The sequence below is a fragment of the Solea solea genome, chromosome 17 (assembly GCF_958295425.1).
Source record: "Solea solea chromosome 17, fSolSol10.1, whole genome shotgun sequence".
Lineage (NCBI taxonomy): Eukaryota > Metazoa > Chordata > Actinopteri > Pleuronectiformes > Soleidae > Solea > Solea solea.
The window spans coordinates 11,232,011-11,257,041 of record NC_081150.1 but is presented as its reverse complement, the minus strand read 5'-3'; the positions used below and the strand labels follow the sequence as shown (position 1 = coordinate 11,257,041).

The following is a 25,031-nucleotide window of genomic DNA, read 5'->3' as shown; positions in this document are numbered from 1 at the left end:
TGGAGATACAATACTGTAGAGCAAGGGATAAGGATGTATTCATCTTTTTTCATCTGAATATATTGAGCCCTTTTGTGTGAGATCTATTTGATTATTGATGTGTTTGCTCATGATCTCTCACGAGGATGACACTAGACAACTGCATCTGCTGCTTGTTACATAACAAAATGACAAGGGCAGAAACTATTGAGATAAAATGAAACATTATTATTTTGTCATTTTTAAATTAAGTACATTACAGTTTACGTGACTATTTCCTTGTAACACTTTACATCACAGTAAATGGTCTGTATTCATGTAGTGCCTTTTCTAGTTTTGATGACGACATTCACCTATTCATACCCATTCACTCACACATTCATATACGGCACATCTATGTGCAGAGCTTTTGTCCATCACACATTCACACGCTGCCAGCACATCCATCAGGAGCGACGTGGCGTTAAGTGTCTTGCCCAAGGACACATCGGCATGTAGACTAGCGGAGCAAAGAATCTAACCCACAACCTTCCATTTAAAAGACGACACGCTCTACCACTGATCCACCATCGCCCCAGCATAACATAGCAATAGTAATGTTGCAGTAAGGAGGTAATATTACTTTTATTTATTATTTTTTCTTATAATTTTCAGCTTGATATCAATTGTTATATTATTACTGTACAATGTATGTATGATGCTGCATCACACGTTGTGTAAGAAGCATCGATATCAGTAATGGATTAATTGCCTGTTTTTGGATTCATCCGAATGCACCTTACCTGCACTTACCCTTGTGCTTTTCTATGTGTGTGTGCGTGCAGTGGTCAGATGTGTGTGTATGTGTGAATACTTGTGTGTGTGTGTGTGTGTGTGTGTGTGTGTGTGTGGAGGGGTAATGAAGAGGCATTGCGTCTCCTCATAATGACATCATGGCTCTGACAGAAGCTGGAGAAGATGCCTAAGGTCTCAGAGCACAACTCTTCAGCTTGGCACAAGTGTGTTTGTGTTTGTGTGTGTGTGTGTGTGTGTCCCAGGGCAATAGGAGTTCTCCTGGGCTTTGTGAATGAAAGTCAAACCGCCAAAGACAAAAACAAAACCTGAAACCTGACCACCAGCAATATTAAGCAGAGGGCAGGCCATTTGGCTGCTGCCAGCTCACTGGTGCCTCTGTGTGAAAGCGATGGTTGTGAGGTTTGAGCAGAGGAACATTTTAGGAGAGAGAGAGAGAGAGTGAGGGGGGGATCATGGAGAAATAGAGTGAGAAAGGGAGAAAGAGAACAAGGTCGAGGAAGTTGGAGAAAGGGTTCAGGGTCAATTCAGCCTGCAGGACTGGATGATGCTTGAAGGGCTCTTAACAGGAGGGCTGTATTGCATCATGGGTGTCCATGGCATGTCCTTTTAATCTTGCCTCTGACCAGATGCATCCTTCCCTGTGGCTTTGCACACACACATATGCAAAGACACACATGTAAACCACATGCACCTTGGTTCTTTGTGTGAGAAGCCAGGCAGACAATGGTGGGAAAGTATTTGCATCTTTTTACTCAAGTAAAAGTACCAGTGCAGTTTGAAAACATCGGCAAAATATCTACAGTGGATGATATATTGTCTGTATTTACAATGCTGTGCAAAGGTCTGAGGCCCACACGAGATTTGTTGTTTTAGAAACACTATAATAACCAAATAGTATCATTATTTCTCAATTATTTTATTGCAGCACATCCAGAAACTACAGGACACACTACAGAGTTGTGGCTAGTACAGCAAAAACACCCAGGTTCTCAACCAAGTCTAACCTGGGATTGGCTCCAGCTCCCAGTGATCCTCATGTGGAGGATAAAGATGTAGAAAGTGAATGAGCAGAAGGTTCAAGTGTCAGGTATTTAGCGTCACCTACCCTTACACTTCAACAATAACACGACCGTGGCCGAGTTTGTGCTTTTTGCACAGTAGTCTATTGCATATCGTGCTTTTCTAGTCGTGATGACGACTCAAAGCTGCTTCTACACTACAGTTCTTGCCATTTACCCATGCAGCATATCTATGTGCAGTGCTTTTTTCCCTCCATCACACGCTGCCGGCACAACAGACAGAAGCAACATGGGGTTAAGTGTCTTGCCCAGGGACACATTGGCATGTAGAGTGGCAGAGCCGGGAATCAAACCCTTGACTTTCTGGTTGACTCACATTAGTGTTATACCTAAGCGGGGTATTAGTGCCTCCAGACTGAATACTTTCTCCTCTACAAACAGAAGTTTTGAGACTATGAGCAGTTTGAAGGGCAGGGCATCGTATGCCGAACACAGGCTTGTATTTTTGGGATTAGAAAGTTCATCGAACATCAAACCAATGTGAACCGTTATTGTAAGGAATCCTCCATGTAGCTGGATAATATGCATGTGCTTTGGGGGGGGGGATGTGGCTACTCTGAATGCAGTGAAAGCACATCTCACATCTGCACTGAGTAAGATTGACAGGTTTCTTCTCTGCGCTGAAGTGAACCTCTCGCCCTGCCTCTGTGTGTAATGAGAGGCAGGTCTTGCAATGAGCACTAATCAGCGCGGACTCTTGACCCTGTGGCAGTGAGGCCGCCACAAGAGAATACACTCCGACACTGCTAACAACTGCTCTGACCTGCTCTCTCTCTCTCTCTCTCTCTCTCTCTCTGTGTGTGTGTGTGTGTGTGTGTGTGTGCCATTTAGGTAATAGAGATGCAGCAGGAAAGAGTGCACCTTCAGTTCAGTCTATCTAAACTGTGAATTTCTTTCAAAATGTGCAACTATTACAGTATTTGGATTTATAAATGTTAAAAGTGGAAGCAAATAGCATCAGACCTTTGCATTAAAATCTAAAAAAGGACATTTCCAACACTCTTTAAATCCATACAGATCTGTATTTTTTTTCAAGGTAACCAAGCGACAACCGGCTGTGGCGTCACCAGTTTGCATCCGGAAGTGTAACCAGGCTCCTAATGGACAATACCTGCTGTCAATCACACTGGTGTCCACTCATACGTGCTGTACTTTATCAACTATTTTCCTCCAAATGGGATAAAAATTCACAAAAATGACATATTGCTCAGTTGACAAAGACCATATATTAGCGATTGATACCATAAACCTATCATGGAAATGTTTATTGATGTTGTAAATCGAGGGAGAAGTGGGGCTGTTTTCCGAAAGACTTGTTTAGCAACCAGTGGAGTTGCCCCCTGGTGGTTATTCAGTATACTGGTACTTGCAGTATGGCTTCAGCGAGGAAACTATGTTGATTTGTTTTAGTTAATGGACAGAGTTAAACATCAGAGTGAAGGAGAAAATATTTGGTAGTACTGGTTAGTTAGGTGTTGTCTTTGTTTTTTCATTTTATTGTGTCAGCCATTACTGTTTGCTGTGTGTTCGAGTCTCTCTCTGTAAAAACATGGGAGAACCACATAAGACAACAAGGATATAGCTATGATCCCATTCTTTAGCATGTATTTTGCTATTGTTTTGACCAAAAGACCCCGAGCAGCAGAAGTTACTTTTTTCCTTTCAGCTTCTCCCTCTCTGGGGGTTGCCACATTTGATTTGGCAGAGATTTTTTTTTTTACACCAGATGTCCTTCCTGACGCAACCCTCTCATTTATCTGGGCTTGGACCGGCACTGAGAGAGCCCCCCCCCATCCCCCATCCCCATGGCTGGGGATGAATTTAGAGTGTCCAACTAAACCAAATCACTGGGGAGCAATGGGGATTGGGTACCTTGCTCAGAGGTACCCCAGCCCTTGACCTGTTGGGATTAGAGCCAGCAACCCTCCGGTTACAAGCCATGTTCTCTTCCCACTAGGCCACAGCAGAAATGACATACTGTGCATTTAAGTGATCTCATTGATCAAGTAAGGAAATTTGATTCATTTCTTATTCCAGATGCCCTCTAACGAGTCAATATTCGGCTCACAGATTATTGCCTGTATCATTTCACTTGCTGTTGTAGTAACTGTTGTCACCAATTCCCTGAATCTTAAGTGATCCAGTGAGCTTTAATGGTGCTGGTTAGTGGATTTCCCCCAGCTGTTCCCACTCTGACAACTATGCAGAAAAATGAAAACTGCCAGAATAGGGCCAACGTGTATCAATGAGAGCTTAGTTTATTTACCGTGCTATATATATGCATGTGTGTGTGTGTGTGTGTGCTCGTTCTTATTCCAGTCACTGTGACACTCAGCGGGAGTGACAGCAGCTTTCTAGGAGTATCATCCGTCCAGCTGATAACAGTGGAGCTGTAGCCTCAGAGCAAACTCAGGACACTACAAGGAAAAGCATCACTGCCGTTCATACACGTCCTCCGGTGTGTACAGGTGTGTTTATTGTTTACCAGAATGCACTCACAGACCAGTACAGAAACACACAAGAGTGAGCATTCAATAGAAAAAGATCAGAATTTACGGTGAAGTTTACGTCTGACAGAAAAGGTTCATTTCCGGTAATGTGTAACAGTAACATGTATTATTATTATTATGACACTGCGGTGCAAACAGTAGAGCTTCTACAAGTGATTACAAGAGACGATGTTACCATGAAAGTGTTTACCATATGAATCATTATTGATTTTAGAAAATCAGGATCATCTACTGTATGTGGCGAGTTACTGGCGGTGTTTCTCAAACACAAAACACTAATCAAACTAAAAAAAAGGATTTGATTGATGAGGCAGTATGTGATTGACACCTGTGTGTGGCATCAAGTCAGCACACCCTTTAAAAATGTATATTTACAAAACCAGCAATTGTTTTTGTTCGAAAGGTTTTAAAGAAATAAATATATTACATCAATCATGTTCCCACTTGTGATGTGGTGGAGTTCTTCCTCTTCGATATTCATGATAAAGTAATCTGTAAAAAGATTCATCCTTGGTTTTCTGAATGAAAAGCTCCACACTGACCACAAGGGGAAACGCTGACTTTGTTCAACTGGCCCATTTCCGTACTCTGATCTTTTCAAACATATTATAAATAATTAAGACTTTGTTCATCTTGCATAGTGTCTGTTTGTCACTGTACATGGGTTGGTTGTCAGTGAAAAGGGTTAGTTTAAAAAAAGCAGTAAAAAAATTAGATATATCTCACTTTACTTTTTCTTTTTTTTTTATATATATATCTCAGAGCAACAAGACAACCCCAGCATCAAAGGAAAAGCCGAAACCCGTCCCACTTTAATCTCAGAGGGCTTCATGAGGAATGGCTTGAGTGTTATTGGAGGCAATAAATGGAGGTTTTTGCACATGGGTGTGTAGGAAAGATGACTTAAGTCTGCGTCACTTCTGAATGACTAACGTACAGAACTACATGAAAGCAGTGAAAGCACGAGAACAAAATGTCACCTCTCATTCTTGGTTGTTATCTCCAATGGCAACAGTGCTGTAGTGGATCAAAAAAACAAAGTGACACTCACTAGACAGGTAATGCTGCTGCTGCTCTAAAATAAAGTAAAGAAAAATAAATCTCACAAGTGCAACAAAATATGACATGTACAGAGATGCTTAATCTGGATTGAGTGAATATCTAGTGTGTCCACTCCAAAAGTTCAGTTGGAAACTGCCGGTTTCCCAGAATGCATTTCTTCTTCGTTCTGCATTCCAACAATGCACAGAGTCTACTTGGGCCATTTAACCTTGGCAAAGAAAGGGTGGGATTTAATATCATCCACACCCCCAGCTCCTGCCCCGAGTCTCTCCATTGGGTTGAACTGCAGCAGCTGCACAGAGACCAGAGCAGACAGAGACACAACATTAATTAAACTTATCTCAGCTTGTGACACTTTGTAATATCAAAAACAGTTAAAAGCTATTCTTTAGATACTGGGCATAACAAGAGACGCTGTAGTGTCTATATGTCCAGTCCTCAACAGCATAAATACTTGGACTATCTGTTGATGAAGGACGAAGCCTTTTGGATTAAAAAGTGAAGCTCAGGAAGTAGGATGGAAGCAGCAGTTAGCCACCAGGGGGCGACTGGACAGGTTGTAAAAAGAACTTAATGGAGGTTTATAGGAAAGGTTTCAGCTCTCCTAAAACATAATGTGATCATTTAAAGGAAAATAGACGGATAAAGCACAGCAGATATGAGTGGACACCAGTGTGATTGACAGCTAGTATTGTCCAATAGGAGCCTGGTTGCAGTGAATTTCCGGCTTTGAAAGTGGAACACTATGTCTATTTATATTTTATATATCCAGGTTATATACTGGCAGCAAATGACAAATAATATTAATTTATAAAAAAATACAATACTTTGAGAGCAGGTTAGTTACTCACTATGCTTTTGTCACTACTTCTTTTCTTTGAAAAAACTATTTTATGCAAACTGTAAGAACAGTGCACTTGTCTCTCACCTGCTCGAGCAGTGATCTAGCCTCCTCTGAAACAGACTCGGGGACGTTGAGAGCCGTGTGGCGACTGATTCCTGCTGGATGGCACTGGAGCAGGGACTGTGTGGAGTGAAGGGGGGTTAGGGCAGAAGAGAAGGCAGATAACCATCAATTTAAAACAAAGAAAACCTGACACAGTGGGAGCTGAGGGGACAAATATATAATGGCACCCGCAGAGCCTAGGTCAATGTGAGAACACTGAGACTGGACAAATAGGAGGAGACCAAAGAGCCCGTGCACCTGAAACAACACTGATCACACAGAACTACAACAAGGGCATGATTTCACTACTGGAACTGCTGCGTGTATCAGACAGAGACAGTTACAGGAGGAAGGCCATGGAAAAACATATTGTTTTTCTGTTAGACTGTTTCTGCGTTAGTACACAGGAAGCTTACTGGAAGGGCTTACGGTCAATGAGCAGTAAATGTTAAACTTATTGATTTGTTTTTCACAGGAAAGCCAGACCAGGTCAAACTATCTGTTCAGTTAATAAGAAAACACTCCAGATGTGACGAAGAGAGAACACTGGACCTGTAAGTGCTTTTCCAAACACGGAATATAAACCGATTGTTAACATAATTGACAATAATAACAGTCATCAGTTGTACACTGCAACAGCACATGTATCTCCACATTCAAATTGAATGGCCTGAAGCCAATTGTGTGCAGTATATACTGTATATGTATAGGACAAGACAGTAAAGCCCTGTTTTCAGCAAACAGTACAATACAGTTTATCACACAGTTATTTGCAGTTGCCGTTGCCAAACTGACTAATAAATTAACTGATTGTACAGCCTCAGTTCTTAACCGGAATGGGGGAAAAACAGAAAATTTGCCATTTTTAAATATAATATAAATTAGAAGAGAGGGAGGATTCAAAGGTCTTTGTTTCTTTTGTAAGGAAAAATTATTGTCATATATCTCCTGTTCCTTTAGGTTTGATTATGACAATAGTCCAGATTTTGATTAAAGTGAATAGCCAGTCGGTTTTATAGATTATTCCTTTACTCATTTTGCAATTATTAGCAAATTAGTCAGCTGCAACATTATTTATCAATTTACTCGTTTCTTTGCGCACTTCATTATTAGTAGTGGTAGTAATTCAAGAGTTATTAATTACTTCAATTTTAGGACACATCTTGAGCAGTGAACACGTTTCATATCACTATATGCCCTCACGTGGGAAAGACAGGCTCAGCCAGAGTTAATCAGACCCTGGGGTTTATCCTACAGCTACTTGGGTGTGGTTTAATCATAGGATTTCAAACTGTTCTTGAAAATTTGGACCTAAAAATCGACCAACCACAGAATATAATTTTGTTAAAGATATCTCTTGTTAATATGATTGACGCTGATAACTGTAACCACTACAACAGTATATCTCCGAGTGCATCTACACCTTTGAATCTAATATCCTAGAGCCAAACGTGTGTGGTGGAAGAAAACAGCAAACTGTATTTGTGTTGGTGGACTCGATGTGTTTTCCTCCATCAGTACAGCCGTTTTCCTTTCACTCTACCTACCTCCCTCCCTCCCTCCCTCTCTCTCTCTCTCTCTCTGTGTCTCTCCTGATGAGTGCTGCAGGAGTTCTGGCTGGGTTCCGAGCTGCAGTCAAGACTGCCCCAGGCAAGATCTTATCCTGCAAGGATCAAGAGGCACAGTGTGTGCCTGCATGTGTGTGTGTGTATCCTTGCCAGGACTGTACCCAGACATAATCATCAAAAGAGACATCTGTGTGACTGAGTGCTTTTTTTTTTCTCCCAGGTAGGAGTGGGTGTGTATTGTTAAACATAATAACACTAACCTAACACCCCAACTCATGTTTGGATCATTCAAGAAAACACTGATGGTTGATATGAAAATATGCCCACTGGCAATCCGTTACAATTATCCAAATTTAATTTTCAGTTTAATGAAAAATTGGGAGGGATGCTCTGCACGTGCACTGGGTGTCTGTGTGTATGTCAGTGTCCTTCCTGGGAACAGCAACTTATAATTAGCATTCATGTACATGTTTAACAGCCAAGTACGCGTCTCTTGATTCTCCCCCTCCTCCCAAACTGGTCTTGGAAGAAGGTGCCTCAGACAGTTCTGCTCCTGGACTTGCAGAGTGCAGCCCTTTGAGAGCTGCCCTAGTCTTCGCCATTCACTCCAATGCGAGGTCATCAAACTCCAAGCCCAATGCTGCTCCAGGAGCCAGCAAAGAGGCCCAGGGAGAGCTGACCCCCTGGCCCAGCAGATGGAGCTCAGGCTGGGGGAGAAAGTCACACCGACACCGCTGGCACTCCCCGAGAACCAGAATAGGAGACGGCAGCCAAGGCGCACCTCGCACACATAATAACAAACACACCGAAACAACAAACACCACCGACTCAAACACATATAGACACGCGCACACAATCACACACAACTTGGCACGACCATAAAGAGTGTGAGAGAGTTGAAAGCCAAGACACCTACAGACATCCCATAGCACCTTAGTAACAAAGATTCTTTTTTTTTTGAATACTTTTTTGACTCACCATGCCTGTCAGGAGCTCAAACAGGATGGCGCCCAAACTCCACCAATCACACGCTGCGGTTTCCTCACCAATGCCTCCCACCTCTGAATCGAGAGCAGAAGAAAAAAGACAGAAGTGATCAATACATTAACGAGCAAAAAAAAAATCCTCATGATTTAGAGGGAAGAAGTGGGGATAGATGACCAAAATGACCTTACAAGCTGTTTCAGGAACCTTCAACATTAAACACCATTTCAGAATGACATCTTGGATTACTTCATTGAACGCGTTGAATCGATTCAAAATGAGCACAAAGACATGGACACTCTCTCTCTCGCACACTCACACACTAGTGTGTGTCTCATAAAAGGGTTATTTGCATAATAAAAAAGCAGTTAAATTGAGGAAACCGTCTGTGCTGCAACTTCACACCATCTGCATGACCTGACCTCACACACACACACACAGATATACACACGCACAAATGAAAGCAGGAATCCAAAAACAAATACTATAATATTTCTTGACAGTTTTTTTACCCCTACTTTTTTTTCCCTAATTGTATTTATTTTTTTATTTCCATTTCCTGAAAATAATCAGTACCAGGCTGTGGCTGCAACTATCCTTCGGCTATCATTTATTTCGTTTATTGAACCATCTGCTGATCATATTCTTAATTAAACAATTTGAGCTTGGTCTGTAAATTGTCAGGATATCACAATTTACTGAAGCCTTGTCATTACATGGACTCTTTTGTTTTGCCCTTTGTAGAGTGCAAACCCCAGATTCAGTTGATGATAACAAAAGTGAGGCAGCAAATTGTCCCATTTAAAAAGCAGTTATCATTTAAGACCGCGTTAAAGTGACAGCAAATTACTATGTGATTCTACATATTCACACATTCCCAAAAACGTCTTTATTTTTGGGAGCTGACGGTAAACGAACAGCTCGACGTGGAAAGTCATGACAACAGTTGGCTCCCAGCTGTAAAGGACTTCTCTCAACATTCACATGCACATGCAGACCGAATACGTCCCTATACAGTCGTCAATAACTGGCAGAAGTCAAGGAGAGCGTTAAACATTTGAAAACGCAGTAACGTTGCTAAACTAGCAAAGCCCCCCCCCCCCCCCCCCCCCCCGACTGGACGATGAGTCATCAAGCTAATTAAATAGTTTTATGGGAAAAAAAGACATAGATTCACTGAAACATACTGACATTGGGTTTTTTGACATTGATAAATAATAGATTAACACAGTGACACAGGATTCAACATGAAAATTGTATTTTTCAACTTTGAAATTACTTATTTAAATGAGCCGTGTGTAATTTAAGGAAAAGCAACACCAAAAACCTACGGGTGACACCTGTCTGATTAAAGCTGCAGTGTGTAACGTTTGGTGATCGTTGATGTTATTATTCTGCTTCTGTTTGGTCTTAATGAACAGAAACATTACAACATAAACTGTATGCTGAGTCCTTCATCTGAAAGCGGGCTCTGTCATGTGATACTATCAGACCTGACTGGCTGAGGGAGCATTTGTGTATACAGCGGCAGCTCAGGGAGCAGATATTTTTGTGGGAGAATCTTTGTTTTCAGTCAAACTCCAACCGTTTGTACCCGTCTTGCTGTACTAGCTAAATGCTACTGTTGCCCCCGTCTGGCTTGGCATAAAACAAACCACTTCCTGCGTGCAATGTGGGAATGTCACCGGGTGACACAAGATCTAAACACTGCTATACTGCAAAACAGAGAGAATTGTGAGGAGCTGATAGACTTAATCAGCCTTGTATGAACCCAATGGACAAGGGTTTGAATGTAACAGACATTTGTTTATATTTATCATATGTGCATCTGTGTGTGTGTGTGTGAGACAGAGAGCTCCAATGGGCCCCAGATGGCCTCCTGTGCCACTCAGTTTCCCTTTTCTCTGCTCTCTCCAGAGGGAGGGTGCCTGTTTACCCAGAGGGCCAGAAACCAGGGTCATGACCATGTGTGCCCAGAGACCAGGCTCCTCAGCGGGGGCAGCATGAAAGAGAAAGACCCTTATCTCCTGGAGGCTGCTGGGAAACTCCAGAGGCCTGTGTGGCTCTCTTGCAGCCAAGGTTAGTAAGGGTTATAATACGACTTGCCCATTTTGTAGACACACAAACACACGCTTAAACACAGCTAACTGAGCAACCAGTCTTCAGGGCTCCCCAGGACTACTGTTTTGACAGCCAAGGAGAGAAGATCGTCATTGAATGGACTAGTGATACCTGCGTAGTTATGAGCTGGAGGGGAGATACTGGACACACACACACACACACACACACACATACACAAACACACGTCTCAGAGCAAGGTCGATGTCATCACAATGGATTAATGTCTAAGGAGCTGTAGGGAGAGTACAGTGTAGCTGGCTACACTTACCGCTCTGTCAGAGCGAGGCAGGGAGAAAGGGAGACAGATAGAAAGAGGATGGGAAAGGAGAATTAACTGCATCCACAGGCCATGGGTCATTCAAAGCCCACTGTTACAATGCACTGTATATGTTACTTTTTTAAAATGCGACTTTACCTCCAGAAACTTGAAATTTTACTCACTGCACTGCTGATTAAATACTTTCATATGAATCATGACTAAAGAACCCAAAAGGATAATGAGGACAGCAACACCATGTGTTCACATCGCAGCCTCTTTCTCCTGCTTTATATCTTAATCACACTACCACGTCTCCTCCTTTCCTTCACTTACATAAGGAACTTTCACTCTTCTCCTCATAAACCGACTTCCCTAAAAGCTTAACTGACAGTCACTGTTGAAAGAGGAAGTACAGCATATACAGGTAGGAAGTACGGTGGGATCATTGTGTGATGTTCCAAGACCCAGTGTGTGTCTTATGAGCTGAAGAGACTTTGTTGAAACCATGCCAAATGTTGACAAAACCAAAACAATACAAAAGGTATAAATCTCATCTTTACTGCGAGGAAAGATTAAAATATTTCAAGGAAAAAAGCAGAAGTACTTTTAAGGTATAATTTGCAAAACAATGAGATGACAACTCAGTGTCAAAAGGGGAACTGAACGTTATCTTTCATTAGATCATGTTGTCGTGGAGCAGGTTAGAGGAAAAAGATTACAGATAAACAAGCAACTATGGTATATTTCTCACGAGTAACAGACGTTTTACCTCAGAGGGGAAGAATATTGAATTTCCCTTTTCTTAAACACTGAAGACAATTGGTTTGGCTTCGCCGCTTCCCTCTTCACAGAACAATTAACAATTCCGATTTCTGCTCAACTCAGGTTTGCGTCACACTTTCACTCAACAGCTTTTTTTTCCCCCTCCTCACTGGTGAACAAAAAAGTAGCCATCTGATGTTGATCAGTCATGACGAAATGGCGACAAAGTAAATAAGCAGAAGTGCAGATTAACACCCTGCTGCTGCGTTTTCCGAGTCCACTCCTGTGTTTTTTTGGGTGTGAATGTGTGCGTTTAAAACATGTTTCCCCCCTCCTTATATTCACCCACACTGATCCACACAAACACACACACACACACACACATACGGTCACAGCAGGCCCCCTGCTAGCTTTCTGGCAAACAGTCATAAATCTGTCATCAGGAATGAAGCCATCGCTAGAGCTGACCCCGTCTGGATAAACAGACAATACATAACAAGGGCAGCAGAGAGGCACACACACACTAACCTCTGCATTAGTGTGCGTGTGTGTTCACAAGCACATCCTATACGTCCACGGGTGAATGTATCTGATGTAGAGTTTGTAAGGATGGGACAAGTATACGTCAGTAAAATAAAAGGCAGTCATTACTATGTAACTTGTGTGGCAGCAGCAAGAACTCAAAACAATTTCTCATAATGAGGGAGGAAAATAAGAGACAAACTTGCCTGTGTTTGTGTAGTAGGATCAGAGATCTTTCAGAGGTCTTTTCATTCAACAACAGCATAAAACACCCCCTGTTGGCCGCTATGATACATTACATCCTTAGAACCACATGAGATTAACTGTCGCATTACAATATGGATTCACAAAGAGCAGACAGTTCCGTTTCAGATAACTTCATTTATCTCTGGAACTCTTCAATTCCAAATCTACCTATGAATCTATTTGATTCTATTGTGATTTGTGGGAGCTGAAGGCGAGCATCACCAAAATTCAGACACTTTGATTTGTACTGCATCACTACACTGAAGTTTCTCCTGTCACTCTTCATACTGTAGGAACTAAAGATCATCCTTTTTACAAAAACTATTATGGTTTGGATTTGGCCGATTTGGTTTTCTTTGGTTCATATTCTACATCTAAAGGAAATTGAGGGAAGTTTTTCTTCAGAATAATTTATAATAATTTACTGGCCAAAATAATAATAATAATAATAATAATAATAATAATAATAATAATGTCATAATAATTATGACAATATATATTCACTAGTAATATAGCAAAAGTTCAAATACATTTATATCAAAATAATATTTATGAATTGTGCCTTGAGGTGTTACACATTCATTTTTATTTTTTACCTCAGATTTGTGAAATATGTATCCTTGACAAATAAACAAATTTCTTCAGGAGCAAAAATTAATCTTAATAAATATCTGACATTTTTCACAATAATAACTGATATCAACTGGTTTGAAAACAGTTTTCTGTGACAACCCCATATCCTCCAACTCTAATCTAAATAGGATATCATGATTAACTGAGCACACTTAGTAGTGTAGTAAAAAAGTAAAATGCATTTGTATGTTTGTGTAATTTTAACACTGCAACAGTTTTATTTATTTTGGCATGGCAATTTTGAGGTTAGTGGCCAAATGTACAAACCCCTTACATTTCACTGTTTACCGTGACCACAAATACATCAATTAAAAACAGTTTCTTAAGTAGCAAACTATATTTTTCACACTAAATGTGGAAACTATATTATTCATACAGTGCAGATCCTTGTGCTGCGCTTTACTCCTGTGTGTTTAGGTCATCTACAGCTGACCATTGGAACTTATGCCTCGTCCTGCTTCTATTTCCATTAGTAGGCTTTTAAACAGGCTATTGCTAAAGGAATAAAAAAAAATGCACACTTTAAATATTAAATAAAGCATTTGTTGCTTTCAGATTTATTACAACAGTCCCATACTGTACTTTCTAGACAGAAGGAGGATTTAAATCTGAAGTGACCTTCCTGGCTTGAGAGAGAGGATGAATAGCTTAATATAAATGCGTGGGAGAGTGAATGAGTGTGAGGGTCATTGTGCACACCTCTGAGTGCATCCAGTGTTTTTCAGCAAACAGTTACTCATCCTGCATATTTAAGAAAGATGTAATTAAACACACTGCTTATTATCTATCCAACAGCCCAAGTGTGAAGCCATATGCTTAAAGCAGCAGCATATTGGAAAGTTATCCACCCATAGATGTCAAGTGCATGTGCATGGAACACAAACAAATACAAACAGAGACACCCGTCACACACAGAAGTGCTAAGTAGGGACATGGTGCTGTAGTCGAGCAGCAGTTTGTTTTAAGCAGCTTTTAAACAGCATGCCAGGGCTGCCTCAGGCTTGCTGGGGACAACACTTGGGGTTAATTCACAACTGGCTCACTGTTGCACAAGAGCACACTCTACAGGACAATGGCAGTACTACAAGGCAATCCAAACTTCTGTCACTGTGACTGCCAGAGTAAAAGAAAATATAATCCAACTTGTTCTCTGAGCATTAAGCAATGTTAGCATTCATTTAAAAATGTATCACAATAGTGTAAACCTGGTGAATCTATATTGTGCCTTTAACACAAAACAACAGAGCACAATGCAAGAGCATCTTTGCATAAAGATTAAATCTAAGAGGCAACCCTAAATCGCAGAATTAATTTGTTTCTTTCCTCCACTTTGAGTAGTCTGTGTACACTTGGATAGTATATTCATGGCTGGCTATGAATGAGGGTTTTGTGACCATGGGAACGTGGCCTACTTATGGCCCTGCATGCCTGCATAGAATTAACCCACACCAAGAAAACTCCAGGAAACACAAAATGAAGCTCTAAAAAAACAAATATAGAATCAGCAAAGAGGAAATCGAGAAATGTTATATATTATAATGTGACTGCGTATCTTACCTGGTGCACAGTACATATTCGCAATGGCTTCTTTGTCACAGGACTCCTCAACGTCACTCCAGCTACAAAAGTAGGTAATCTGAACGTGACCTGAACAGGAAGGAAAAGTTAGACCATGTTCAAATCAGAGTCGAGCAATGAAACATTTATCAAATGCTCAGCTTCTTGTCAACCTCACACAGTCAAGTCACATTGTGACTACTCTACTTTTTTAAAAAACAACAACTGTTTATTCACCTTTAGATGTTTCCTTCCTCCTTTCCTTTCTGCCTCTCTAAATCTCTATGAGCTTTTCAAGCACACAGCCATGGCGATTACTCCTGTTTAGCTGCTACCCGTTAACGCTATCATTAGAACTAATGGTGTCATTAGGTAGCCGTGGCCATTAGCCTGGGCTAGCCAGACTGATGCACCACACTATGCCGTTGATGGGCCCTTTAGAACAATAATTACCACCAGGGAGACGAAAACAGCCACTCAGCTAATTAGACGCTTGTTGATAACGAGGTGGAGAAAGATGATTGTCGGACGACAAAAGAAGTTGAGGGGGAATCTGTGACCTCCTGGTAAAACAACACTTTCCCTTCAGCAAGAGCATTGGGTAAATAGATCATGTTTGACTGACAGAGACAGTCCCTCAGTCAAAACCATTTCTTGAGACACTACCCCCCAAAGAAATCAGCAGTCCACATAATCTAACAGGGATTTAATTTGATACTTGTAAGAGAAAGATGAACGCATGATAAAAATCGTTAAAATGGAAACTAATAGACTTTAAGGTTTTACCTCTGTTCATAATTATATAGAACAAATACAAATAATGTACACATCTCACCTTGGTTGTCAAGTAGGATGTTGTTGGGATTTAGGTCTCGACAGATGATACCTTCTTGGTGCAGAGAATCCAGAGCAGTCACCATTTCTACAGCCCAGCATCGAACAAACTCCTCCGGGATACGAGCTTGGGAAGCAGCCAACGACTGTTCCTCCAGCTCTGCGAAGAGCCGTGATACTTCTTTATCAAAGTCTGTGACATTCTTATTACTAACAACTGCTGATAATTCACCATCAAGGTCTAATACACTCTCAACCACAGCACAGGCCTCAGTCCCAATCGTGGCTGGGATGGAGTCTGTGTTTACTTTCGTACCAGCCTCTAGTTTCTCACAATAGGAGTCCGTATCTAGAATTTGTGCATCAAGGGCAAGGTCTTTATTTTGGCATTTTCCTTCAACAGCGTTTTTGTCAATAGCTTCTTCTCCAAATGACAGACCAGAGTCATCCCAGATTGACTTGAGGGGAGAGGAGGATGCAACACTGGTGTCACATGGTACAGAAGCTGTATGCAAAAATGAAAGCTCCTGCTCCTCCCCGTCCTCAGATTGGCTGTGAAGCTGTAAGACATCAGGCTGGATTAACTTTTGAGGAGAGGCTGTGACCTCGAGGCCAAGACACACTCCTGATGTCTCCAATGCCTCCTGTAATGAGTCTACTGCCCCACTCATTACAGGAAGGTTGACCAAAAGATCAGGTGGGTGACCCTCATCCTCCACTACTGCATCTTTAAATGAGATGACTGGCACTGACTCATTGGCGCCTTTATCTGTGTAATCTAAACACCAGAGCTCTGAGCTGTGGCCCTTGACCTCCTGAGCCAGCTCTGGAAGATCCTCGGTGATGTCCGAGCCCAAATCAGATGTAGAAAAAACTGGGACCTGCTTATTAGGGAGGTGCTGATCTCCAAAGTCGAGGCAGGTCACCTCACTTGCACTGTCTTTGCTGTCAATGCGGAAGAACTCCATTGGCGTGTGCTTGGACTGATCAAGAGACAGAGGCACAGCAGGAGAGGGTAAAGGACTAAAAACTTCACTGTGATCCAGTCCTTCACCATGATCTTGCTCATTGTCATGAGTGTGACCGCTTTTGTCAGATGACTCAGTAAAGAAGCCAAGTTCCTGAGAGCTGAGAGGTGAAGAGAGGCTGTCGTTGCTCACCAGTGAGCGACTGCGCGAGGAAGTGGTGGTCCTTGTAATGGGCAATTCCACCGATAATACTTCCTGACCAATCTTCCCTTCAGCCTCCTCTAAAACATCTGGTTCAACTTTCTCTTGCTCATACTCATTGCAAAGAGTCAAGTAACTGTTGGTGCACTCCTCCTCAGAGTTGGCTCCAGAGTCTGACAGGGCCCCAATTTGTTCATTAAGCCGGGCAGGAAGAGCACTTTTAAGAAGAGATGTGATGAGGTTGTGTCCCTTTTTTTGCAGCTCTGAGACAGAATCAGAACCAGCAAGAGGTCCTGAACCAGAACTGGCCGAGTCTACATCCAGCTGTGGTACAGCATGGTGTGGAGAGTGCACAGCTACGGTGTGGCTCTTCTGGATGAAAGGAATGTCAAAGCTTCCCTCTGGGCTTGAATCACGTAGGTACTTTCCAATGTGAGACCACAGTTTTCCACCTGAAAGTCAAAGAAACAGAGTATATAAAACAAAAGAAATTTGTGTGCCTCTCTGCAGATATGCAGGCAAGCAAATGTACTTAAGGTGTTATGAGGAGGAATGAGGAATCAAAGATGGAGCTGAGCTACAAAAAAAGTAAGTAAACAAAGGTAAATAAGAACTGTTAGTTGAAACCTCTTTGGCTAAATGGACAGGTGTGTGTTTTAAGTTCCCAATGTAATGTACGTGTTATGACTTGGGCCCGCCTTACACACCCACATGCAAACATAGAGATACACACAGCTGTAGTGTGAGCAATTGGAAGCCAGCATCTGTTGTGTGTGATGAGAATGGATAGGGAGTTCGCAGTGATGATAATGATAGCAGGCCAACCCGATGGCTTAGAAAGTAAAACCATCCATATGTTGTTTTGTCCAATGTCACTCAGGTCACTGCCTTGATTTTGTCTGCCTGTCCATCCTCATTCAACCCGTCAGCTGCTAACACCTTACTATGGAAGCATAAGAAGCAGCCCTATGAATTTATTAATAACACAACTGAGATGGAAGAGTGGTGAAACTACACCTTTTGTGGCATTTGATTAACATTATTATATTATGTTTAACAGCCGCATATTATATCCAATACAGTCCATAATATTAGAGCAGGGTGGTTATGGAATACACCAGATTGAAAAGGTTACAGGGCATTAAGAAATATGGCTACATTTCACTGTATGCTCTCACCCACATGCATACAATCTACACACATCACAGAGTGAGTGGGATGTAAGGAGGCCCAGGTGTTGGCATAGCTAATGAAGCATAGTGCCACCTGGTATTCAGCATAATGACCTGTGACACACACCCATCTCTATCAAACATCTGTCTGGAACAAGGGCAGGAAGAGGGGTGGGAGATGAGAAAAGAGAGATTAGGTGAAGGGGGGAAAACGGTTAGAAATATAAACGAAAGAAGAGAGACGATGAGACGGATGAGTAGTGATGAGGTGGTGTGTGCATCTTACCTTCAGCATACTGCAGCAGAAGGAAAACTGCGTCCTCAGTGACAATGAACTTCCTCAGCTGTACCATGTGAGGCACAGAGTGAGGTATGATGGTCTTTTTAGCACGCCCACAATCACTACTCTTCCTCAGACCCTAGAAAAAGAAAGGAGGAGAAGAAGGAAGGATGAGAGTTATTAAAATCATACTGGGTGCCAAAAAAATACATTGTTTTGCATTAAAAGACAAGAGGATCAAGGTAATTGAACAAGATGAGGAGAGAAAATGCAGGAGGAGAGGGGGGTGCATGATAAGAGAGTTACTTTTAGATAGAGAGTATGGTAAAGGAGAAAGCTCCCATTAACAAAGTGCCAGCCATGCCCCATAGCAACCCAAAGTCACTGGATTCATCAAGCCACATACAGCGCGTGACTTTAAAAGAGCCACACAAATCTACAAGTGTGTAAGTATGTGTGTGCATGCACGTGTGTGTAGTCATCTGTGCTTGCAATGTGCGTTGGCATCTGGCACACGTCTCACACCTGAGAGCAGAGGAGCTGACAGAGACAGGCCCATTAGAATCAATTACAGCGGTCACACACACAGGGGCTTCTGGCACACTTCACAGTTACACTTACAGTCTAAAAGACCAGGATCACACACACAGAGAGACACATACATGCACGCGCACACGCACACACACACACTACACTTACTTTCAGGATGACAGTCTCTTCTGTTCGCTTGTCCATGACCAAAAGAACCTGTGATGGAAGAGGGACATTAATTGCCATGCACGAACAGACATACACAGTTTAAGATTGTGTAGTAATTATGTCCTCGAGCCTCCAGCAGAGTGTTTCAGTGACTGGCTCAGGGCAAACTTAAGGGTCACTCAAAGATAAAAGTAGGTCGCTAGATTATCAGAAAACTGATATTAACATGTCAGATCCTACTATTTTCACCAAGCCGTCAGTGTAAGAACAAAAATAGGAAGAAAGTGCATTTTTAGTCCATGTAACATTGTAAAATGACACATATTTGAAATACATTTAAACCCTAAATCAGTTGGTATTTACTTGCTCGAGAGAAAATTAAAAAGTATTCATTTCTGACGACTTTTCTGAGTAATTTATTCAAGTGATTGCTTAATTTAAAAAAGATATGCCATGCATTTACACTTTTTTTTTCTCAAAAATATTTTAATTTCTTTCCCCATTGTATTTAATTTATTGAAGTTTTTTTTGGACTTTTTGGTTTGAACTACTAGGACCATGTTAATGTTAAATAGTAAGTTTCAAAAGGTAGAAAACAAACATATACAAGCAATCTACAAGCCAAACTGCTGGTCATTACTATTTATGTTCCTTTATATTTGGGATATGCATGTTTTTCATTCATGTCCTCCATTTCTTAATTCTACAGCTCATATTTTATCCTAGGGATGTGCACTACATCATAGCAGACACTTCTAAATCCCTACATCCACCAATAAATAAGCTCCTCTTATCTCTCATGTAACTTCCCTTTCATTTTTCTCCATCTCCTCTTTTCTTCCTGATGTCTTCATTTCATCAGGCCCTCCTTTTTTTGCCCTGACATCTTCATTGCTCTTCTGCTCACTCACTCACTGTCTCAGGGGAAAGCTTGAGCATATGTGTGTGTATGACCTGCTGTGTGTGTACGTAGTGTAGCGCAGGGCGTGTGTAGTGTTGTGGTTGCGTTCTCTCCCTGTGACCCTGGCTGGGACCAAACAGGTGCAGGCTAAATGGATATGAATGGAGCTGTGAGTAAACAGAGTGGCACTGCTAGCCAGGGCACTAATATAATTAAGACACAAACATCAGGGAAGGGGGAGGTGGAGGGGAGGGGGCACTGGGGTGAGGAGCTCTCTCCATCTGTCCCCGCTGTCCCCATTAAAAGTGAAAGGAGGAAGAAGGAGGGGGAGGAGAAAGGCCATTACTAGACAGCTAAGTTTTCACTTTTTGCACCATCTAATTTGTTTCAGAAACATTATGGATTTTGAGTGCATGTCTGTACAGGAACACATGTTGGTGTTATGTCAACATTTTCCTTGGGGTTTTTGGGGTTTGTGGTGTGTGCGTGTGTGTGTGTGTGCATGTAAGATGAGCATCATTGATTCAATGTTGTGTGCTACTCTCTGAGCTGCTTGCCAAGTCATTTCATGGCTGAGTGGTGAAGTTGCATCCCCGGCAGCTGGTTGAGAGGACCAGCAACCCAAACTGACCTTGTGGTAGTCATAACTGACGCTAAACATACACACACTCAGCCTTTACTATACCATGCAGTAAATCTATTAGGTTTAATAGCTTCAGATAAAAGAGATGATCGAAGAAGGAAAGGACACAAGGAGGAGAAATATGGAGATGCATCCACATTATTTGGGCTGGTGCAAATTATTTAAATAAGGGATGTCTATCAGATATACAGTATGTGTTAATATTTTTTCAAAATTGTACTTGCTTATTCCAAAACAAATCAAAATAGAATCAAAATATTAGGTGGCATGTTCCAGACCTGTGTATAATGAACTAACCTTATCTATGACCCCCAACACTCTGTAAACTCTTAGCTCCTCAGATAGATTCTGCTCGTCTATTCTGCTGGTGGAAGGGCAGCACTGTGCTCCGAAAGCCTTGGAAAAAAAAGAAACATTTATTAGTTAAAGGGTATGAAATGTAAAAATGAAACACCTGTAAAATATTGTTGTTATTGGTTATAAAGAATAATAATAGTGACTTAATCCCACTCACTACAGTCTGTGTTGAGCCTTGACCCATGTTGCTTTTTAGGTGTTGACTGGATATCTGTTCTGCGCGCAATAAATACTCTGCAGTCTTCTTCTTCACTGCCTCTCGCCGTGTGGGACTGGGCTCCCCTGAAAGAAATCATTTTTATTTACAAAGCAGTTTTTAAAGGGCTGGGATAGTGTTGTAGTAGTATTTTATTTAGGGTGAATAGTAATAATAACATGATGCTCAAAGGCTTTGATGTGGGCTCTGGAGGTTTTAAAATGCAACTAAAAGTACTTTTTGGTTCTCCAAAAATCTCAAAGACTCCACTGAGCAAACAGAAATGGTATCTAGCGCTCGACCAAACTGACCTTGCACTCCTTGCAGTAGCAGGTCCACGCCACTACGATAGCAAGAAAAAGCTGCCTGGTAGTCCTGCTCTTTTTCCTTCTGTACAGCCACACCAATGAGACTGCTGGCTTTTTCTAAATAGTCTGACTTTGTTTCCTTTGAGTTTCCACCACTGGTTTTCTTCAAAGTGCCAGAAAAGAGAGGTGTTCGGCCTGTCCGGCTGACCTGTGGGGTAGGGGCAGAGAAAGCAGTAATTGGGGCAGGAGATGGAGTGCGGCGTTCATGCAGGGATGGCAAGTGAGGGCTACAGCTGCAGTTAATGTTGGAAGCTCCCCCCTGTGGCTGGTTTGGGGAGGTGCGACCTGAGGCCATGCCATCATCCAGCTCAGCCAAGGAATCTGCATCCACAGCCAGAGAGGTCAGGTCACTGTCACTGGACGGGCCTGAGGAGGAAATAATGCTTGAGTCAGTATTGTCAGATACACTTATACATCCTAAAAAATAAGTACAGTACATACACACTACAGCAAAATTTTAAGAAATCAAATGTGGCTCCAATTTTATAAGCAAACTTTACCTCCATACTCAGAAGTGATAGTCAAATCATCTGCCCCACTGATGTCTCTTTGAACTGTAAAAACATGTCCACATGTTTCTCAACAAGTTTGCATTTCCACCAACAATTAAGCATGAGAAAAATTGATTCTAAAGTAAGAGTTAGTATCCATTAACATACCATCAGAGCTGCAGTCTGATAAACTATCTGTCAGGAAATCTGAAAAGGGCTCAGCTGGTCCAATAAGATCTGAGCCGTCATGTACTTCACCTCCCTGAAAAAACAGTAAAATCATTGCATTCCACACACTCTCTCTATAAATGCTGTATATGTGTGTGTGTGCGTGCATGCACCTGTACCTTAAAGAAATCCTGGATGTGCTGACTACCATAGAGCGCCGGTATGTTAGCAGAAAATTGTAGCAGATCCTCAGAGCACTGTCTTCTTTCTTCAATCACTGAGTCATCAAAACGTCCTGCAAATACATAGACAAAGACATGTGTGATCATATCTGGAGGGAGAGGTCCTTGCTGACACAAGTTGGCTCAAGAGGGCAGAGTCATCGCTGCTATTTTTAATCCAACAGCCCCCCCCCATCACCCTTCCTTTTCTTTTATCCAAACCATCGAAACCCGTCAAGATTCTTCCACTTAAAATTACATTTCTTCCTCAATACTTCTGCTTAGTGGTCAAACAGGATATGCTGGCTCTGCATGTCTGGCTCAAATGCAAAACATCATGACATTATGTGTGGCATAAAGAAGTCAACTGGGGCTAATTTCTTACCAAATACTTTAGCCTTGGCAAAAGGAGGAAACAACTCTGACTGGCTACATTGATCCTTGTGCAGCTGCCAGAGATTCTGATGAAGTTTCCGGAAATCACTATATCTCTTCCACACTGTTATCTACAAAAAAAAGGGGGAGATGGATATAGATAGAGGAGACATTGACTTAGAAGAGGAGTTAAGGAGTCAGAGTAAAGTGGATTTAGCAGCAGTTAACAATATCCTGCAAACTTCTGTCACTCAAGATAAATTATTAATCTTAACATAACCTTAATAAAAATGTACACACAAATTACTACATTCAGACAAAAACTTAAATAAAGTAATTTCTTGCTCTGTAGGATAACAAAGCACACACACACACACGGCCTTCGGCTGAGATAAAGGTCCAGTTTGGTAAAGGCTGGATGGCTAGTGTGAGATAAACTGACCTAAGCAACACTCCCAAACTTCACCAAATAACAGAGGTAATTGTATTTTCAGGCCTCTTAGACACACATGCAGTAATTGATATCATGCTCGGTGCATTAGTGCTGGCTCCAGGACAGTCTGCATTCTTATGAATGTTTCAGAAGTCAGAGTTTCTTTTTTACTGCATGTCGATGTTACATTGGGAGAAAGGCAAATGTAGACATCATGAGTAATCTGAGTCATTTTCTTAATGAACAATTTAAATGATCATGTTAAAATCATGATTATATTAAAAGTAAAGAAGGAGAAAAAGGATGCAGAGCTAAATAAATTACATTAAATGTTTTTTTTAATATAGGTCTTGAAATCTTTCATACCAGCAAAGAAAAAAAAATATTTTTTGAGTAAAGTCAGCTTCATACTCTTACCTCTTGAACATCCTCTGGGTTCTTCCTGGAGATTATCTGTGTGAAAGTGGAGGAAGAGAAGAGCTGATACTTTAGATCCTCTCTGTGTGTGGTTCATATGCAAAATAAATAAAATGTCAGAGCTGGATTTGCTGCAAGCCCCATGACAAAGTGAAGGGATGTATCAAGTATGAGCCAGGATTCAGCTCTGACTGTGACAATGAGCGCTTTATGGAGCATGTGACGGAAGTCTTGGGAGTTAGAGCGAGATATCACCAACATTCATAGCAGACAGGGTCTTGGGTAGGAAGACACAAGTCAGCCTGTCCTTCTCATTTGTAATTGAACTAGAAATGTGCCTTTATTGCAATAAAATAAATGGGTGACTTAAGGTCAGACAGAAGAGTGGACAAAAAACGGGAGATTTCTTTTTATTTCATCATCAGAGGCCATTCTTTCCTATGTCTACACCTGATCTGTGAGTTATTGCATTAATCAATGGGCAACATGTGGCCATGCTTACAATGCTTTATTGTCTTTTTATTCATTTATTTATTTATTTTACAAATGTGGAATAGTATCATGGTATAGGTGCACTTCACTACAACTAACCAGGCTTGGGCCTTTCTCAATCTTAATGACACAAATAAAAATGATAGTTACTGGGTTTTTATTGGGATACTTGCCTCAAAATGTCATAATAATACGAACCAGCCTGGCGTCCATAATAACAATTCATTACCGATTTACTACATGCAGCTAATTTGTCCAGCAACCGACACTGCTTAACACAGGGTTGTTTGGGTCTCAGTCAGTCAGTATTGTTGATGTTGCTAATGTACGTTAGTAACAAGATAACCAGTAAAAAAATAATAAAATATTAATAAAAAATATATTATAAAAATTATAATTACACACACACACACAGGCTGTTAGTACAGTCAGCTAATACAATTGTTTTCGCATCATAATATCCAGTGCTAGCTACAAAGCAAGCTAACAACACCTAGCATTAGCCTAGCCGTCGGAGTAAACATACTCTTTGTACTTACCCTTGCGGTGACTTTGTACACAGTATAACCTCTCTTGTGCTTTTTAGGCTCCGTGACAGTATAAAACCGAGCAAGTTCGCCTGTGTCCCGCTGCGATATCATTCTGAGAGCGACAACATTGCCAAAGCTACTAGCCGGCTAGCCGTATACATTCATTCTATGACAGCTCAGTGACAGGCACACATAAAGGCTCGGGCTCCCCCTGTGGTGAGCATGTGAAACTATCTGCTTGAATGTGACATGCATCAACACA

General features: G+C 41.5%; 1 protein-coding gene across 1 annotated transcript; it reads right to left on the bottom strand.

Annotated features, from left to right (window-relative positions):
• Positions 1–4,307: 4,307 nt before the first annotated feature.
• Positions 4,308–24,971, bottom strand: rps6kc1 (ribosomal protein S6 kinase polypeptide 1). Its single transcript, XM_058612745.1, has 16 exons — positions 24,779–24,971; positions 23,748–23,783; positions 22,908–23,028; positions 22,481–22,596; positions 22,302–22,395; positions 22,143–22,196; positions 21,586–22,008; positions 21,236–21,360; positions 21,019–21,117; positions 19,178–19,225; positions 18,485–18,617; positions 15,859–17,478; positions 15,024–15,113; positions 8,918–9,000; positions 6,354–6,449; positions 4,308–5,717 (listed from the first exon to the last, which is right to left on the bottom strand). Exons 1-16 carry the CDS (start codon positions 24,878–24,880, stop codon positions 5,616–5,618), a joined length of 3,342 nt encoding a protein of 1,113 aa, XP_058468728.1. The 5' UTR covers positions 24,881–24,971; the 3' UTR covers positions 4,308–5,615.
• Between the last annotated feature and the right edge of the window lie 60 nt (positions 24,972–25,031).